General features: G+C 48.1%; 1 protein-coding gene across 2 annotated transcripts in view; it reads left to right on the top strand.

Annotated features, from left to right (window-relative positions):
* LCA5L (lebercilin LCA5 like) overlaps positions 1-17,871 on the top strand; it is a 29,494-nt gene extending 11,623 nt beyond the window's left edge. For both annotated transcript variants that reach the window (XM_047099849.1, XM_047099848.1), the window contains 4 exons: positions 9,001-9,082; positions 10,984-11,087; positions 11,257-11,374; positions 17,180-17,871. In XM_047099849.1, the coding sequence (XP_046955805.1) occupies positions 9,001-9,082; positions 10,984-11,087; positions 11,257-11,374; positions 17,180-17,871 (996 nt within the window). The remainder of the gene's footprint in view (positions 1-9,000; positions 9,083-10,983; positions 11,088-11,256; positions 11,375-17,179) is intronic.
* The last annotated feature ends 1,899 nt before the right edge of the window (positions 17,872-19,770 follow it).

Raw genomic sequence — 19,770 nt, 5'->3', positions numbered from 1 at the left:
GAGGAGGGAAGAGCCTCCTTATAAGAGCATTCCAATTACTGAAAAAGGAAGGAGAGGATTAGAGTACCACTGTTTTGGAAGTCCCAGTGAGTTAGCGGATCCAAGTTGTCGGTGGCTCGTAGCATGACAAGAGAAGCCATCAGACACTATGTACTTGCTAACTGACGTACACACCACCGCCTACAGTGGGTTCTTGCCCAAAAAATCATACCCAGGTGTGATCCAATATTTGTTTTTAAGATTATTTTTCTTAAGTCATCTCTACACCCAGCACGGGGCTGGAACTCACAACCCCGAGATCAAGAGTTGCACACTCTACCAACTGAGCCAGCCAGGCACCCGGTGGTCAAACATTTAGATCGAAAAGAAATATACGGGCAGCGGAACACGGTAATACCTCAGGGATGCAGTCAGCAACATCAGGCCATCTGAAACTCTACAGCACAAACAACCCAGTTTCTACAGCAAACAAATAGCGAATCAAAGCAAAAGAGATGAGGGAGGAATTTATAGGGTAAAAGAGATTATGAGAAACCCTCAACAACTAAAAAAAAAAAAAAAACCCAGTTCAAAAATGGGCAAAGGACTTAAGCATTTCTCCAAAGAAGAACTACAAATGGCCAATAAGCATGTGAAAAGATGCTCAACTGAATGCTGGAAAATGCAAATCAAAACTGTGAGGAGGGGCGCCTGGGTGGCGCAGTCGGTTGGGCGTCCAACTTCAGCCAGGTCACGATCTTGCGGTCCGTGAGTTCGAGCCCCGCGTCGGGCTCTGGGCTGATGGCTCAGAGCCTGGAGCCTGTTTCCGATTCTGTGTCTCCCTCTCTCTCTGCCCCTCCCCCGTTCATGCTCTGTCTCTCTCTGTCCCAAAAATAAATAAAACGTTGAAAAAAAAAATTTTTTTTTAAAAAACTGTGAGGAAATACCACCTCACAGTCATTAGGATGGCTACTATAAAATAATAATAACAAGAAAGAAAGAAAGAAAGAAAGAAAGAAAGAAAGAAAGAAAGAAAGAAAGAAAAAAGAAGAAAAGAAGGAAGGAAGAAAAGTATTGAGAAGAATGTGGAAAAATTGGAACCCTTGGGCACCATTGGTGGGAATGTAAAATGCTACAGCCACTATAGAAAACAGTATGGAGGTTCCTCAAAAAATGAAAAATGTGTATGATCCCACAATTCCACTGGGTCTATACCCAAGAGAATGGAAAGCAGGGTCTTGAAGAGATATTTGTCCCCCCACGTTCACAGCAGCATTATTTACAATCGCTAAAATGTGGAAGCTACCCGAGTGACCGTCAACAGAGGAGTGGAGAAATATAATGTGTGTGTATATATACACACACACATGAAGTATTATTCAGCTTTAAAAAGGAAGGAAATTCTGACACCTGCTACAACATGGATGAACCTCCAGAACATTATGCTAAATGAAATAAGCCAGTCACAAAAAGACGAGTCCTGTATTATTCTAGTTTATAGTCAAAATCATAATGACAGAGTGTAGTGGTGGTTGCCAGGAGCTGGGAGAAGGAAAATGGGAGTCAGTGTTTCATGGGGATAGAGTTTCAGTTTAAATAAAAGTTCCGGGGAGATTAAAAAAAAAAAAAAAAGTTCTGGAGGTGATCAGTGGGTATGGTTGCATGACAGTGTACTTAATGCCACTGACCTGGGCACTTAAAACGATTGAAATGGTGAATTTTATGTTCTGTGCATTTTACCACAATAAAAAAAAAATAGAAAGAAAACCCACTGGATTGTACAATTTGAAAGGGAAAATTACATGGTACCTGAATAATATCAAGAAAGCTGTATACAAACAAGGTTTCTTAAAGACTAAGAGACCTATTAATCTCAATGTTTTGGACCTTGTTTGGATTCTGATTCAAGCAAACTTAAAAAAAAAATTATAGGACAGGGGCCCCTGGGTGGCTCAGTCAGTTGAGCGTCCAACTTCAGCTCAGGTCATGATCTCCTGGTTTGTGAATTTGAGACCTGCATGGAGCTTCCTGCTGTCAGCACGGAGCCCTCTCCACTCTGTTCCCCTCTCTCTTTGCCCCTCCCCCACTCACACTCTGTCTCTCTCTCTCTCTCTCTCTCTCTCAAAAATAAATAAACACTTTATGGGGCGCCTGAGTGGCTCAGTCAGCTGGGCATCTGACTTCGGCTCAGGTCATGATCTCAGAGTGCGTGAGTTTGAGCCCGTCGTCAGGCTCTGTGCCTACAGCTCAGAGCCCGGAGCCTGCTTCGGATTCCATCTCTCTCTTACCCTCCCCTGCTCGTGCTCTGTCTCTCTCTCAAAAATAAATAAACATTTAAAAAATAATAAATAGATGAAATATTTTAAAATTATTAGACAGTTGGAAAAATGTGAAACAAACTGGATGTTTATATTAAGGGATTATTATTTTTTTTTTTTGGTAGGTGAAATGTTCATACTGTGGTTAGGTTTTAAAAGGGATGCCGTTGTCTCCTATAAATACATAGTGAAATACAGATTAAATTTATGCTGTCTAGGATTTGCCTCAAAATAATTCATAGCTGGGGAACGGGATCAGAGGGCGGTGTGTAGAGAGAGACAGACAGGGTAGGAGTTGTTCATTAGTGAAGCTGGTTCACTGGTTCATGGAGATTCACTGTACTATTTTCTCTACATTTATGTATGTTTGACATTTTTTATAATAAAATCCTTTCAAAGGGAAAAATAAGAAAAGTTACATATTTTATGCCCTAAAGAGTTGAACCAGGTCAAGAAGACGAGCTAAATACACGCTTTTCATCTCTTCCTGCCACAACCCCATGGAAATGACGCACAACATATTTTAAAGCAACAACCCATAACCCCAGAGAGGATACCATGATCGTACCAGAACTTCCAAAGAATTTCTGGAAGATAAAAAGATCAAAAACAATGTTTCGGATTGATCGAGAAACCAGACACCAATAATCACAACCTAAATAACAGTGCAAAAAAATTGCTGGTGACTTAACAGGAACAGGGAGAGAAACCCCAAGCTCAGAATCAATACAAGTGGACAGCAGGAGCGGAGCCTTGGGGCAGCTGTCTTCACATTTGGTTGAAACCATGGTCCTCAAACGTGGCCACACGTTGATCTGGGGAGCTTTGAACACTCCACTGCCCCAGCCACACCCATATCCGTGAAATCAGAATCTCCCGGTGTGGGTGCCTTACACCACATTCACCAGCAGATAGACGGGGACTCTGGTTTGGCCTGAGAAGGACCTTGTTCGCTCTGGCCTCAATTGTTGGTGATGACAGACTCTCTGTAACTTCCCTCCCGTCAGAACCCCACAGAAGTGATCAGTGAAGGACAGAAAGTGGACCCACAGAAGCAAAGAGCTGGGGAAAGTCACCAGCCAACAGTAGAGATTTGGGGACATTTGTTGAAGACAGAAAACAGGTGGAAGCATCTCTATGGGTGTCACAGAGCAGAAGAAGCCACAGCATGAGGTGCTTGGAGAAGCATTTGCCCCGGGGAACACAGGAGCAAGAGACACTTGAGCACAGGGGACTGGGTCATCAATCTCACCTGACTGCCTTCTAAACAGGACTCACAGCATCAGAGTCCAGCATTTTCCATCAGGCAGAAAGGCTGTGAATGAAAGACTTGAGAAGAAATGGGGCTGGGAGACCTGGGGTAAATGCCAGTATCCCAGGTCATGCCCTTCCAAGGGGAAATTCTGGAATATGGGAGGCACTTAGTCAAATGACTCCCCTCAGAGTGAAACCTGGCAGTCGGCAAGTCCCACTGATTTACCCAGAGCCAGCCTTTCCGTTCAGGAAAGAAGTCTAACTACAGAAATGAATGTCCACACAAAACAGTAGGTTAGTAAAAGAATCCAGCCCCCAGCATCGTGAAGAAAGAACAAGAAAGACAAGCAGACCAGCCCACCCTGTCGGCTTAGTTTAATATGCAGAAGAGATGATACTGTGGGCCCATAAAATAAGAATGTTATGAAAATGGGAAAAAAATCAGAAAACAGTAAGTGGAAATTTAAAAAGATAATTCCATCATACGAAATTCAGTAAAAGAGCTGGCAGATAAGGAAAATCTAGGGATATTGAGGAAATCTCCCCAAAACAGAGCCAGAAGACAGATGAAAAACACATGAAGGAAAAGAGGATACCGAGGGAGTGTGCTATACAAAAGAATTTAAAACAATCCACTGGATCATTTCCCATAATGCAAATCATTCAACCCATGGCCTATCACCTATAGTTTCTTCCTCATTCAGGATATACTCCTACCCCCTTACAGTCCTGTTTCAGCAGGAAAAATAAGATAGACGTTTATACTTCATGGTCATCCCGGGTACTGACCCAAGGAATAAAGGGATGGAACCTTTAAGGATGTGTTAGTAACCTGACTGTTCCAATCACCATGGCTGCATAAGATATTACTCCACAACTTAGTGGCTTAAGAAATGACAATACTAAGGCGCCTGGGTGGCTTAGTTGGTGAAGCGTCCGACTTTGGCTCAGGTCATGATCTTGCGGTTTATGAGTTCGACCCCCGCGTCAGGCTCTGTGCTGACAGCTCAGAGTCTGGAGTCTGCTTCCAATTCTGTGTCTCCCTCTCTCTGCCCCTTCCCTGTTCATGCTCTGTTAAACGTTAAAAAATTAAAAAAAAAATGACAATACTGGGGGGCTCCTGGGTGGCTCAGTCAGTTAAGCATCTAACTCTTAATCTCAGCTCAGGTGTTGATCTTGGGGTGCTGGCTTCAAGCCCCACACTGGGTTCTGTGCTAGGCATGAAGCCTACTTCAAAAAAAGAAGAAGAAAAAAAAGAAATGACAATATTAATTTTGCTCACGAATCCACAATCTGGCAGGGCTTGCCAGGGTTAGCCCATCTCCGCCACTCTTGACATCAACTAAGGTGGTTCAAAGGCTGGGGCTGGAGTGCTCTAAAGTCTCGCACGTATGTCTGCAGTTGGTGTCAACCAACAGCTGAGACGGCAACGGGGATGTTGGCCAGAACCGCCCACATGTGGCCTCCCCATGTGGTGTGGGCTTCCTCACAACATGGCAGCCAGGTTCCAAGGAGCAGAGTGGGGAGATGCAGACAGAAAGGGAACCAGTCACACAGCATCTCTTCCACCCCATTCCCTTTGTCAAGGTGGCACCATGGGAGGAGCAATAGATTCTACCTCTTCATGGGGAGTCACAAGTTTCCGGAAGAGCATATGGGACCGGAAATACTGCTGAAGCAATTCTGAGAAAATGCAATCTGCCACATTAACATAAATCGCTAGCACCTGACCTCGGGAAGGCACGGTCCCAAAGATCAAAGTTTCTGTTTTGGTACTCTGAAACTCATTTTCGAAGTCATCCAACACCAATTCTAGACACTGCTCTCTTTCCAGAAAATGGGCCAAAGTAAAGGGATAAATATCAGTCCTCCACGGCTCCCAAATGAGGTACTGCAACTCTACCCAGCATCCAGGCTACAAGCTCACCCCTGCCAAAGTGGCACTGTCTGTGTAGACATTGTTTTCTGTCTTTTGGAAGCCATCTGGCCTGCTCTTTTAACATGGTTCCCCACCATGACCCAACCTCCACCGAACTCTGACCTGATAACCTTGGAGCTGGTGAGTCCTCTTTCCTATGAATATTCCACAAACATGCCATGAGCATTCCTACATGTGGATTTTTCTTATTTTTTTTTAATGTTTATTTATTGCACACCAGCAGAAGGGCAGACAGAGAGAATTCCAAGCAGGTTCCACACTGTCAGCGCAGAGCCCTGTTGGGGCTTGAACTCATGAACCTCGAGATCATGACCTGAACCAAAATCAAGAGTCGGACGCTTAACCGACCGAGCGTGCCTGGGTGGCTCAGTCGGTTGAGTGTCCGACTTCACCTCAGGTCATGATCTCACTGTCCGTGAGTTCGAGCCCCGTGTCGGGTTCTGCGCTGACAGCTCAGAGCCTGGAGCCTGTTTCAGATTCTGTGTCTCCCTCTCTCTCTGCCCCTCCCCTGCTCATGCTCTGCCACTCTCTCTCTCTGAAAAATAAAATAAACATTTAGGGGCGCCTGGGTGGCTCAGTCGGTTAAGCGTCCGACTTCGGCTCAGGTCACGATCTCACGGTCCGTGAGTTCGAGCCCCGTGTCGGGCTCTGTGCTGACAGCTCAGAGCCTGGAGCCTACTTCAGATTCTGTGTCTCCCTCTCTCTCTGACCCTCCCCATTCATGCTCTGTCTCTCTCTGTCAAAAATAAACATTTTAAAAAATTTAAAAAAACATAATATCCAGAATAAACTTGGCCACCGTCAGGTAATAAACTGTCACCATTACCGTTCTTTCTTGCTAAGTGAGGTGTTATTACAAGAAAAGAAAGAAAAAGAGAAATATACTGATATTTTTGCTCCTAGAAACTTAAATTCTAGTAAAGGCTAATATTCTCATATTGTATCCATTTATGTACCTCTGATAATAAATTAATTTTTAAATTTTTTAAATGTTTGTTTATTTTTGAGAGGGAGAGAGAGACAGAGTGTGAGCAGGGGAGGAGCAGAGAGAGGGAGACACAGAATCCGAAACAGGCTCCAGGCTCTGAGCTGTCACCACAGAGCCCGACGCGGGGCTCGAACCCACGAACCGCGAGATCATGACCTGAGCCGAATCAGACCCTTAACCGACTGAGCCACCCAGGTGCCCCGATAGTAAATTAATTTTATGATTAAAATAAGTACAGGGGCGCCTGGGTGGCTCAGTCGCTTAAGGGTTGGACTTCAGCTCAGGTCATAATCTCATGGGTCCGTGAGACTGAGCCCCGAGTCAGGCTCCGCACATCAGTGCAGAGATTCTCTTGGGATTCTCTCTCTCCCTCTCTCTCTCTCCCTCTCTCTCTCTCTGTCCCTCCCTCACTTATGCACTCGTGCTCCATCAAAATAAATAAACATTAAAAATGAAATCAGTACAAAACCTGCCCATTCCAACTCAGATGTGCACAAATATGTAACATTTTTAGTTTCCATAAGTGACCCATACTTCCTTATGAGCCCCGTTCCCACAAGTTGGAGGTGGGGACAGGGATGGACACGGAGACTGGGCAGAAGCTTGTCTCAGTCCGTTCTAATCAAAACTGGCCCCATTTTAGGTTGTCTCTGAGACTCGCAGCGTCTCTTGGTGGAGACAGCATCTAGCGTTAAGAGGGGGTGCACACCCGTTACCCTGTTGGTAAAAGGAGAAAGAGTCCCCTGACCCTCTGGAACCTCTTGCCCTCGCCTGAGGAGTGACTGGTCCTAACTAGTGGGGTGCCCGGGACCTGTGTGGCAGGTACTGAACGTGGCCGGTGACGCTCATGGCCTCTGCTCCGTAGGTCAAATCTCGGCCATCTTCGCTTGTTGTCTGTCGATGCCAATGCCTCGAGGCGCCATCGGATCCTTGGCTCGACGGTCGGTCCCAGAGCCTGTGCTGTGGGATCACCTGGGTCAGTGACGTTGAAGACTCGGAAGCAGGCTCCCTGGCTCTCGCTCTTCCCTCTGCTCCCGTCCCCTCTCTGGGTCTCACTCCTTGTGCAAGTGAGTGAAGTGCTCTCTTTGGCCCGTTGCCTGGATGGCGTGTCTGCCCTTCCAGCTTCCCACTGGCAATGTGTCACTACTCTGGCTCCACGCTGAAGGAGGGCTTGACCGTGGGCTTTGAATGTCCCGGGCCACACCAAGGCCTCCTGCGCTGAGACTTTTCCAAACCTCAGAGTTGTTTCTTCACCTTCCTAATATCCCTGACGGGCACCCCACCTGATTTCTCTCTCTCTCTCCCTTCCTCCTATCTCTACCCTCCTTCTCTGGGCACCTTCCTCTGACCCTTTCTGTCTAACCATACAGAAGACAGCCTTAACTCATATACACCCACTCCGTTTTTGTGTTTTTAAAGGGATGGGGGAGAGGGGCAGAGGGAGAGAGTCCTAAGCAGGCCCCAAACTCAGGGCAGAGCCCGACACGGGGCTCGATCTCACGACCCTGGGATCATGACCTGAGCTGAAATCAAGAGTCCGATGCTTAATTGGCTGAGGCACCCAGGCACCCGTGCCCACTCCTTTTGACTGTGGCTTTGACTAAAACTCAGTGGTCTTGAGTCTAACAGGCTGGCCTCTTGGTGCATGTGTAAGAGGAGTGTTTGGTGCTTAATGAAATCTTTTTTTTTTTCCCTCAACAAGCCAGGATTTCAAAACTTCTGTCAAGACTTTAAAAAAAAGTTTTTAATGTTTATTAATTTTTGAGAGAAACAGAGCACGAGCAGGGGAGGGGCAGAAAGAGAGGGGAGACACAGAATCTGAAACAGGCTCCAGGCTCCGAGCTGTCAGCACAGAGCCCGACGCGGGGCTCGAACTCACGAGCCGTGAGATCATGACCTGAGCCGAAGTTGGGCGCTTAACTGACGGAGCCACACAGCACCCCTGTTTTGCCAAGACTTGAAAAAGTCAATCCTGACATTTAAAGCTGAACAGTGATGCCTTTGTTCTAGGCTTCACCCACCCTGCACTCGTACTGTCGAAACACAGGCCTGTGTCATCGAACCTCGTGCCACGTGGGAATGTTCTACCACACCGTGCAGTCATGTGGCCACCAGAGATGTGCAGCACTGAGCACTGGAAATATGGGCAGTGCCACGGGGGACTGAACGGTGCATTTCATTTTAATTAGTTTAGACCACAGCGTGGCTACTGGCTGTCCTGGACCACGAGAAAAGCCAGCAAACTTCACGGCGCAGACCCGGGGGGACAGAACCTGCAGTGAGGGCAGCCGGCTTGCAAACCCCTCAGCAGCACTGTCCCCGTCACAATGGTTTGTTGCTCTGTTACAAGGTACTTTTTGGTGTCAGGGATGATCTAGAAGGATATGGCCTATTTCTGTTCCTGCCAGCATCTACAGAGTTTATTCAAAGAATGCTGAGCTTGCTCAACGTGTTTTATAGAAGAAATCCAGGCTGCTAAAAGCAAGTATTTACAGAGAGATTGGTATTGTGGTTCTCTTTAGGAGAAGGACCGAGAGCTTGAAATCAGGAACATCTATGCGAATCGGATACTTAAAAATTTACGTGACAAAGATTATCCGACAGGTACGCTTTATTTTTGCTCAAAATCTACTTGAAAGTACGTAGTCCTATGTTCCTACTTTATATCACGGAAATAATGGGTATTTTAAAAACGTCAGCTTATTAGGCATTGAAACATTTTGTGATTCCAGAAGAACAAGGAGCTGCGATATGGGGGAACAGGTAGGAGGGACTGCATGTGCTCCCTGGTCCTCCCAGCCTCTGCTCAGTCCCGCGTGCCCTTTCTGCAGGCGGAGTGAGAGGGCCACCTTCCGGCCTGGAGGAGAGTGTGTGGTAGACAGCGAACTTTCCAAGCGCATCTCTTAGTGTGTGGCTTGTTTTTTTTTTAATATATATAGATAATATATATTTTATATAATTGTAGTATATATAATTATATATTTATATATAATATATATTATATTATATTATATGATTATAATTATATGTTATATAATATATATTATATATTTTTAATATGTTTATATGTATTTATGTAAATTAACTTATAATTTATTTTATTAATATATTTATTTTATATTTTATATTTATACATTTGTATATATTTATATGTATTAAATATATATTTTTTATATATTTTATATATATATATATATATTTTAGAGAGACAGACCAAGCAGGGGAGGGGCAGAGAGCGAGGGGGGGGGTGGGGAGAGAGAAAGAGAGGAGCCAAGCAGGCTCCGCACTGCCAGCACAGGGCCCCACGTGGGGCTCGATCCCACGAACCATGAAATCATGACCTGAGCTGAAACCGAGTCGGACATTCAACTGACTGAGCCTCCCAGATGCCCCAAAATGCACCCATTTTAAGTGTGCAATTCAGCAGGTTTTGACCATAGTCAGTGCAGAACCTCTCCCTGCTCAGGAGGCCACCCACGCGCCCCCTGCCATCACGAGTCCCTGTCCTTGTTCCTGGGACAACCACTGATTTCCCTTGTCACAGCAGCTTCGTTTACCTGTTCTCAAGTTTCCCGTAGGTGGGATCACACAGCACGTGCTATTCGGTCGGCTTCTCGTGTCCAGCCTAATGCTTCGGAGACTCACCCATGCTGCTGCTGCCATCATCCGTGTGTCCCTCTTCATTGCTGAGTAGTACTTTTCCTTCAAGATGGGGTGTACTTATTCCCCCCACCCCCTACCGCCACCCCCCAGATCTGCCAGCATCAGGCTTGGCTCAGAAGAGGTACAATAGAAACACCCTGTTTTGGTAGAAAAAGTCACTACGTGCTCACTTTTAAAGGCAGTAATTTCAGGGGCACCGGGGGTGGCTCCGCTGGTTAAGCACCTGACTCTTGATCTCAGCTCAGGTCGCCATCTCAAGGTCATGAGTTCAAGCCCTGCACTGGGCTCCATCCTGGGTGTGGAGCCTGCTTTAAATAAATACATAAATAAAGGCAACAACCTTGACATTTTCTCGCCTTCCTTTGTTGGCTTCTGCTGTGTAATCCAGAACAGCCAGCAGACATGATCGTACCAGCCATGGGGCCATTTAGATGGGATAACACTTTGAGGAAAGTGAGGTATAGATTTAGCGGTGGACGACCTAACCACTGGTTACCAAGAGCACTGACGCAGGATGTCCCTGTGACTCACTCCCTCACGACTGTGTGTCTGTGGCAGGGACAGCGTGTCCTCCCAGAGCAACGCGGACCTAGCCTAAAGCCTCCTCGCTCTGGAGCCTAACACCGTGATTCGCACAACCTTGGTGGCCCCAAAACGAGACAAAACAGGCAAAATGATAGGGAAGAAAGGAAACTGGCAAATGTTAAACATATATTGGAAGAAAAAATTTTAATATCTGGTATACTTTGTTTTACACAACAAATGTGTTATTTTCTCTGTAAAGTCAATATTGCACCCACATGTAAAATAGGTTCCTTACATATAATATACCTGTTCTGCAGTTTCTTCAACAAAATCCGTACAAGCAGACAGAAGTTTTTTGTTTACAAGCATGAAACACCAGGAAACCCAAAAATCAGAAGATATTCCATCTTTGACAACTAAGGTACAACAAATTTGAATTCTTGCAGTGTCTATTTACAAAAATAGACTATGAACAGTCTCTTACTCTACACAGAAAGTATTCGTAATCAGTGAATAAAATACAATTTAAAACTATCTGTACCCAAAAAAATGGTTGTTTTTTTTTTTTTTGCTGCTTTCCTAAATTATAGGGTAAAAAGACAACTGGAAACATTGGTCATAAAGAAAAATCCACCGGAATGACCTGTGCGGTTCCTCCCTGTATCCGCAAACTACCAAACCAAGAGGAGTCCAAGAAAAAATACGAAGGTAATTTTAACTGCTTTTAAAAGTGTCCTTTACTCTTACCTATCTTTTTAAGGTGTGAATTAGTGTGTGTGTGTGTGTGTGTGTGTGTGAAAGTACACATAAAACACATACATACAGGGGTGCCTGGGTGGCTCAGTCAGTTGAGCATCTGACTTCATTCAGCTCAGGTCATGATCTTGCAGTTTGTGAGTTCGAGGCCCACATCGGGCTCGCTGCTGTCAGCCCGTCAGTGCAAAGCCTGCTTAGGATCCTCTGTCCCCCTCTCTCTGCCCCTCCCCTGCGTGCACCTTCCCAAAAATTAGGGGGGGGGGAATCATACAACATAAAGAATTATTATGAAGTGAACACCTGTGTGGCCATTCTCCTGCTTAAGAACTAGGTCATTTGGGGGCACCTGGGCGTCTCCGTTGGTCGCGCATCCAACTCCTGATTTCAGCTACGGTCATGATCCTGGGGTCGTGGGATGGAGCCCCACGTCGGGGTCCGCGCTGAGCGTGGAGCCTGGTGAGATCCTTTCTCTCTCTCCCCTTCTGCCACCCTCCCCTACTCGCTCTCTCCAAAATAAAACAAATTTTTTTCTTCTTTTTAATTTAAAAAGAGCTAGGACGTCAGTGTTGCCCAGAACACACGTGGGCCCTTCCTAAGCACTTCCCCGCCCCCCGCCCACCAGAAAACAACCAACATCTTCAGTTTGCTGCCGGTCACTCCCTTGCTGTTCCTCCCCACGTCCTGTCCTCGTACACATCTTTAAACAGTATGTTCCGTTCTGACAAACTGAGTAGCAAACCCAAACCCAGCTGCGTAGAGGGCGACGCTCCCGTTAACGAAGACTTGACGTGAAGACTCCAGGAGGAGGTGCGCAGACTGGCTTCGGCCTCCCAGGGTGCTCCTCGGGGAGCACCGAGGAGGCCATGCAGCTCCCTGGGAGGCTGGGGAGCACCGGAGCCATGGCGTCTACACTGCGGGACAGGGCCAGTCCGAATTCCCTGTGCTAAGATCAGCACACTCACCTCCAGCTCCCGGGGGGAGGTCCCAGCAGAACGCTCCTGGGGGGTGGAATGAGAGTCCCCAGCCGACCCAGGCTGCCACTCACGATGGAGAGGGCAGCACCTTCATCGGGCCACGGGCAGGACAGGCCAAGGACATCGGGGGCCCGGGAGCTTTGCAGAGCAGGGATCCCAGTGACACCAGCCCTTGATGCTTCAGCCTCTTGGCGTCCGGGCTGGTCGCCCTCTGCCTCTGGCGCGCAGCTATCGTGCTGGGACCTCCCTTCCCCTGCAGGCTCCTGTCACCCCCTCCTCTGCTAGGTCTTGTTCTTAAACCGCGTCCTCCTCCTCCTTGGCCAGTGCCATCATCTCTGAGAGCCACATCTTGGGAATGGGTGCATGTGGGGGAAATGTGTTTACCTTCACCTGGAGACGTGATTCTGCCCTCGTACCTGATTAATAACTGGCTAGAAAGAAACTTCTAGGCTGGAGATGATTTCCCTCCTGAATTTTAAAGGCACTGCCCCACTGCGTGCATGCCACATTATTGCTGCAGGGGAATGCGGAGTCCCTCACGGCCGTGTGAGCACAATCGCCGTGAGAGAACTGTCCCCCAGGGCCCCGGGTCACCTGCTCCCCCTCGGCAGAGTGGGGGGCTTCAGGAGAGGCTCTGGAGGGGCCACACCTTTGGTGTGGGGCCAGACTGGCTTTAGAATGTTTCTTTTCTTTTTTTAATGTTTATTTATTTTTGAGAGAGAGAGAAACAGAGACAGCATGATTGGGACAGGGGCAGAGAGAGGGAGACAGAATCCAAAACAGGTTCCAGGCCGAGGCGTCAGCACAGAGCCTGATGCGAGGCTCGAGTTCACGAACTGTGAGATCATGACCCGAGCTGAAGTCGGATGCTTGACTGACTGAGCCACCCAGGTGCCCCTAGAACACGTTTCAATAACACAAAGGCTTGGCACGACTCACCTGCAAAGCCACCGTGTCTGGTGCAGTGGGCAGAAGCCAACAACTCCATTTTCACTTCCTCCTGGGGTCACTGGTCTAAGTTTTCCGCTTGTCCTTTAGTCCGTTTGTAATTCATATTTTCCTAGAAACTTCATCCGTTCATTTGATGGATGTTCATTGAGCATATACTGTGCCCTGGGTACTGCCCTGGGCACTGGGGGTACAGCGATGAAGACAAACCGCCCTGCCCGCACATGTGTCCGCTCCAGCGCAGACAGACAGACATTGGGTAAAACAAGTAAGGTGTGCAGTAGGTTGAGGGCGTGAAGTGAGCGTGGGAAGACAAGTGGAACAGAGGAGGGTAGGGAAGCGCAGCTGCGGTGGGGCGGGGGGAAGGGGCCAGCCACGCGGACCCCCGAGAAGAGCATTCCAGGCCAAGACCCCATGGCCCGGAGGACAGATGTCATGGGGTGGGGGTGGGGGGAGCCGAAGAGAGGGGAGGGGAGGCCAGACGTGGTACAGCTTTGTAGCGTGCTGGGCACACGGGCCTTCTCTCCGGGGGGGAGACGGGGAGCCGTGCCAAGATTCGAGTCAAGGAGGGACCAGACCTGCCTCCGTGGGCTGCCGTGCAGCCCGGAGGAGCCTCCCACCCCGGCCAGGAGGGAAGGTGACAGACCAGGGCTGAGAACATCAGAGGCGCAAAATGAGCAGTCTCCCCCAACTCGTTCACATCTGCATCAAGTATCACAGGGCACAGCTAACAGTCATTTAGAATTAACTAGAGTCTGCTGGCTTCTTCCCTCACCACGAATTCTTAAAACAACTTCTCTTGCTAGAATTCCTAGTTCCCTGGATTAAAATGAGTAATTTTATTTCTGTGTGTTCATGCGAGAAAATCCTCCAACTCTGTGCACGCATGCCACTGTCCCCATTGTCCCTCCCAAATGCGCAGCCGGTCAGTAATCAGGTGGTGGGGCGGCCCGTCCTTGGGAGGCAGAGGGCAGGGCCTCCTGAGTGCCCAGGGAAGGACCGGGGAAGTTCACCTTCAAGTGGCTTTTTCATTAACAACACACTGTGAACGTCCTTCCCCGTCAGCTCACGTGTACGCAGCCCATTCTCTGTAACCACCGCCCGGAACCCCCTCGACGGCACGTGCTATAGTTTCTGTAACCGTGACCCCTCGACAGACACCTGGGACGCTTCGCCATTACCAAACCGTGCCAGAGTACACATCCTGGGTGTGTGTTTATCGCGTTCGGTCCTAGAAGCGAAGTTGTTGACCATGTCGCCATCCAGAAAACGCTGTACCATTGACACACCCACCAATGGGGACCCGGAAGTTCCAATTTCCCTGTATTCTCACCGAACCTGGAAATCACTTGCCCACTTGGATGGGTGAAAAATGCTCTCGTTGTTTTAACTGGTACCACACCCAGCTGGTAATGATGAACATCCGCTGATAATTTCTTAGCAAATGTTACTTCTTTCATAATTTGGGTTCATAAATCTATTTACCCGGTATGTTCTAGGAAAGCCGAGCATTTCAGACTCGTTATCGGCACCTTCCCCTGTGTTCTAATGTTGGATGCGTTTGGTTTCTCACCTCTCGTTGTCCCTTTCATGTGCCTGTCGGGAGATGTCAGTAAGTGTGCTACATGTGCCACCTTGAAATAGAAACCCACTGGATTTAAAGATCACCAGGGGCGACTGGGTGGCGCAGTCGGTTAAGCGTCCGACTTCAGCCAGGTCACGATCTCACGGTCCGTGAGTTCGAGCCCCGCGTCAGGCTCTGGGCTGATGGCTCGGAGCCTGGAGCCTGTTTCCGATTCTGTGTCTCCCTCTCTCTCTGCCCCTCCCCCGTTCATGCTCTGTCTCTCTGTCCCAAAAATAAATACACGTTGAAAAAAAAAAAAAAAATTTAAAGATCACCAAACAGGGGCGCCCGGCTCTGATCTCACAGTTTGTGGGTTCGAGCCCCGCATCGGGCTCTGGGCTGATGGCTCAGAGCCTGGAGCCTGCTTCAGATTCTGTGTCTCCCTCTTTCTCTCTCTGCTCCTCCCCCGCTCATGCTGTCTCTCTCTCTTGCTCTCTTTCAAATATAAATAAACATTAAAAAATTTTTTACAAAAAGAAAAGGTTAACGGTGCCTACCGCTTGCGGGAAGAACCCGGGGTGAGGTTTTTGCTCTCTTCTTTATACCTTATACTTTCCTGGGTGGCTTAAACTGTTCTCCAGGAGGATATATTATCTTTATAACCAGGAACATAACAGCTTTGGGGCCGCTGTTTAGTAAAAACTGGCAATGACCCCGAGAGACTGAAGATGCAAATGGCCAGACCGCAGACAAAAATAGAAGCCGACCCACAGGCTGCAGCAGGCCGGCCCCGGAAACCCTTTCCCGCCAGGCAGGTACAATCCGCAGCCCAGGACGCCAGCCGGCTGGACGTCACACGGCACCTCTAGGAACGACCAGGCGGCCAAGCGAGGACTTCCCTAAGCTGGCCCAGAATGGCCAGGATTCGATGGATAACCTGCCGCCTCCCTGGTTTTTGGTTCTTCTGTCGCCTTGGCGGCAACCAGACAAAGGCGAATCCGTACCCCCTGATCAATCGATCGCTGAGGGGGCCCCACTGCCAGCTGCCCACGGCTCTTCCAGGCCTATCGCCCCCATCAGGGCCTGCCTGCAGCCCTTCCTTTTCTCCGGCCGAAGCTTTCCTACTCCCCTGCCTGCCTTTGGGTCTCTGCCAAAGTGCAGGTGACGCTGCTGACTACCTCGCGGTGGCAAATTCATTTAGTCCCACAACTTGAACGGTTCTGTTAAGCCAAAGGGGACCATGAGGACAACCTATGAGGAAAAGGTTATGGCACTGGGGGGGTCTACTGGCAGTGGGGTGAGGGAAAGAGACAAGCATGTCTCCGGCTTCTGGCTTGGGGTTCTGACCGCGAGCTGATGCCATCCGTGGAGTCAGTAAAGGGAAGGGACACACGGGAGAGATAGGTGTTGGGGTCTTCGGGAGACAGGAAGCACACGTGGTGGGACGGACAGAGGAGGGTTAGAAGATTCTGGAGGCGCGGGATAGGCCAGGGGAGACCAGCCGCGGATGGGGAGGCACCCCGGGGCCGGAAACAGCTGGAGCCACCACCCTGAGCCTCAAGGTGCAAAGGGAGAAAATTCGACAGAACCACTAAACGAGAGTATGGTGGCAGGAAGAGCTCGGTCCGTTTCAGCTCCGCCCGGGGCCTACAGGAAGATTCCATCTTCCACCTGCCCTTCAGTCTCCTGCCAGTGCCTCCCATGAGCCCAACCCAGCAGGAAGCCAGAGCACGTGAGAGGTGGATGCAGGTGCATCCATAAGAGCCATTCTACGGGGACGTAGGGAAGCTCCGCGGGGGCAGGTGGGGAACAGTCAGCCCACACAGCATGGGGGTGATGAGTTCCATCTTGAAATTGTCCACTCCGAGGATTCCACAGGGCCTCCAGGTGGGTATGTCTCACGAGCAAGTCAACCTGGTGGTGTAGAAACTAAAACAAAGATCTCAGTTGCAGAACTCTATGTGAGAGTCATCTAAATATAAGAATTTTAGAATGGGGACCTCTCCCTGAGAAAGGGTGAGGTATCGGGGCACCTGGGCGGTTCAGTCAGTTGAGCGTCCGACTTCGGCCCAGGTCATGATCTTACGGTCCGTGAGTTCGAGCCCCGAGTCGGGCCCTGTGCTGACAGCTCAGAGCCTGAAGCCTGCTTCGGATTCTGTGTCTCCCTCTCTGTCTGCACTGCCCCCCCATACTCTGTCTCTCTCTCTCAAAAATAATAACTACACATTTAAAATAATAACGATCACTAAACAGACTATTTTTCGCATACAGATTTATCAAAGGAAGAGGACCATTTGGAAGTACGAGCACCTCCAGAGGACCCTGAGAGACAAAGGGAGAAAAAAGAAGATCAAGAGAAGAAAACCACTTTAGTGCCCGAAGAACAAGAAGTGCCACCAAAGAGAATTCAAGAGACTCACCCTGACAGGGAGGACACGCGGGAAGACGACGCAGTGAAGGAAGAGTTCAGAAGTCTGCAAGTCAGTGACGCGGGTGAGGGGCCCAAGAAAAACGCAGCTGCAAACGTCAAAATACCCTTCCGGCAGAGAAAGCATTACTTGTTCACGGAAGCCACCGAGAACCTGCATCTGGGCCTGCCTGCGTCAGGGGGGCCGGCCGGCGCAGGCAAGGCCCACGGGCTCGCAGAGGGACCGAAACCAGAACGTTCTGTGAGCGGGTACGAACCCTCTTTCGGCAAGTCTTCCCGACCCAAAGCAAAAGACACCTTCAGCGAGAAGAAAAGCAGTCTCATGGAGGAACTGTTCGGGTCAGGCTGTGCCTTTAAACATGACCCGACCAGCACGGCTGCCCCCAGGGGGGCCGAGGAGACTGCAGAAGGCAAGGCGCACCATCCGCCTCCCGGTCAGACCTCAGCCAGCAATGCTTTTGGAGATTCTAAAGTAACTGTGGTAAACTCCAAGTCGTCTTCGCCCACCGAAGGGAAAAGGAAAATGATTATTTAAATAGAAGCCTTATCCTAACATTCTGATTTGATATTCTCATTCTTACTTGCCTTCCATCTTACAACGTTAGTGTGTGTGTGTGTGTGTGTGTGTGTGTGTGTGTGTGTGTGTGTGTTGTAGTATTTAGACTGACTGGGTAAGTAAGGTTTTGTTTTATTATAATCTAATTCTAAAAATCCAGGGGCACCTGGGTGGCTCAGTTGGTTAAGCGTCTGACTCCTGATTTCGGCTCAGGTCATGATCTCATGGTTTGTGGGTTCGTGCCCTGCATCAGGCATCTCGCTAACAGTGCAGAGCCTGCTTGGGATTCTCTGTCTCCCTTTCTCTGCCACTTCCCTGTTCCTGCCTTTTCTCTCAAATAAACACTTAAAAATAAATAAATAAATAAATAAATATCCATTGTGATTAGCCAATGAAAACATTTCAAATATAAAATTGTATCTTTTTTCCCTACAAATGAAACACGTCCATTATCTTTTGGAAAACTGATTACATGGCTTTCATATTCTAAGGGCCTCGATGGCTCATAAGACCAAGTTAGTCACCAAGAACACACACGTCTCATATATATAACAATGTTCTCAGCAATCACACTGGGTTTTAACCAAAAAACATGGAAGCAGCTGTGAAAGGGAACAATATGATCAGAAGACTCTATTTAAAAAAAAAAAAAAAAGGCACAGTGATGACCAAGCTTGGTTTCATGAAAATTATTTTTGAGTGCTCTCCTACTCGGTTAACCAGGCCTTTGTGGTGACTTTCCTCATGTACACCTGAGATCCACTCTTTTTATTTCCACTGGTTGCATACACGTACCTTGACCTGTATTCTTTTAATCTTGTTCTGAAAGAGCATATGGGCCTAATCATTGTCCACTCCAGCCAGCCGCTCTGTCCTAACAGATTCAGGATACTGACAGCATCTCCTGTGGGGACAAGATGGGGGCTGGACTCCCAGTGCTAAGTAGCTTACTTACCTGCATTGATTTTTAAGGGCCACTTCTTGATAACGGAGACCGTGCTATTTCCAAAGAGGTGTATTGGGTTAGAGTGTGATAACACTTAAAAAAATTAAGAATAGTAAAACAAAACTTTTAAAAGACAGTGAAAGCCATGGTGGAAAACCATTGTTCTTAAAACCAAAGATGAGATAAATATTGTAACTGCCATGCGTTTGACCGTTAGGAAAACTACCGTGGGGAACAGAGTAGGAAGGGGAGAACAGGAGGCAGAGGGAGAATGAGCCCTCCCCCAGGCTTGTAAGGGGAGATTCGCAAATGCAGGTCAATTGACATAAATGCCTGGCCCTGAATTCTGGGAAATTTACTAAAAGGATTCTTAAAAATGGTGTACGGAGTAATATTCCATGTTATAACATCTACTTGCCTTGTAGCAGATGTAGAAGTTTTCAAGGGGTCTTTTCTTATGCCTACCCATAACAAAAGCATAAAGCAAAACATTAAATCACAGCCATCCGAAAGTGCTTCTGTAGGGAACTACTTAATAAAAATATAATCCAGGACTGTTGCTTTCTGGTCATCTCAACTTTTTAAAAAATTATGCATAGGAGCACCTGGGTGGCCCAGTCAGTTAAGGGTCCAACTCTTGACTTCAGCATAGGTCATGATCTCACAGTTCATGACTTCAAGCCCCACATTGGGCTCTGTGCTGACAGCTCAGAGTCCGGAGCCTGCTTGGGATTCTGTCTCTCCCTCTCTCTGCCCTGACCCTCCTCTCTCTCTCGCTCTCAAAACAAATAAACATTTTTTAAAATTATGCATAGGAATGGTTATAGGGTAATAAAATGCTAACTTTTTATTTCTGAAAAATAAAATTGTGGCTTTTTTTTTTCTTTTGAGAGAAACAGAGCACAAGTGGGGGAGGGGCAGAGAGAGAGAGA

Source organism: Lynx rufus, unplaced genomic scaffold (genome assembly GCF_022079265.1).
Source record: "Lynx rufus isolate CCGP_SWC_20201006 ecotype Redwood Valley unplaced genomic scaffold, mLynRuf1.p SCAF_5, whole genome shotgun sequence".
NCBI classification, from domain to species: Eukaryota; Metazoa; Chordata; class Mammalia; order Carnivora; family Felidae; genus Lynx; species Lynx rufus.
The sequence above is the reverse complement of the archived record's forward strand: the minus strand, read 5'-3'. Positions and strand labels throughout refer to the sequence as shown.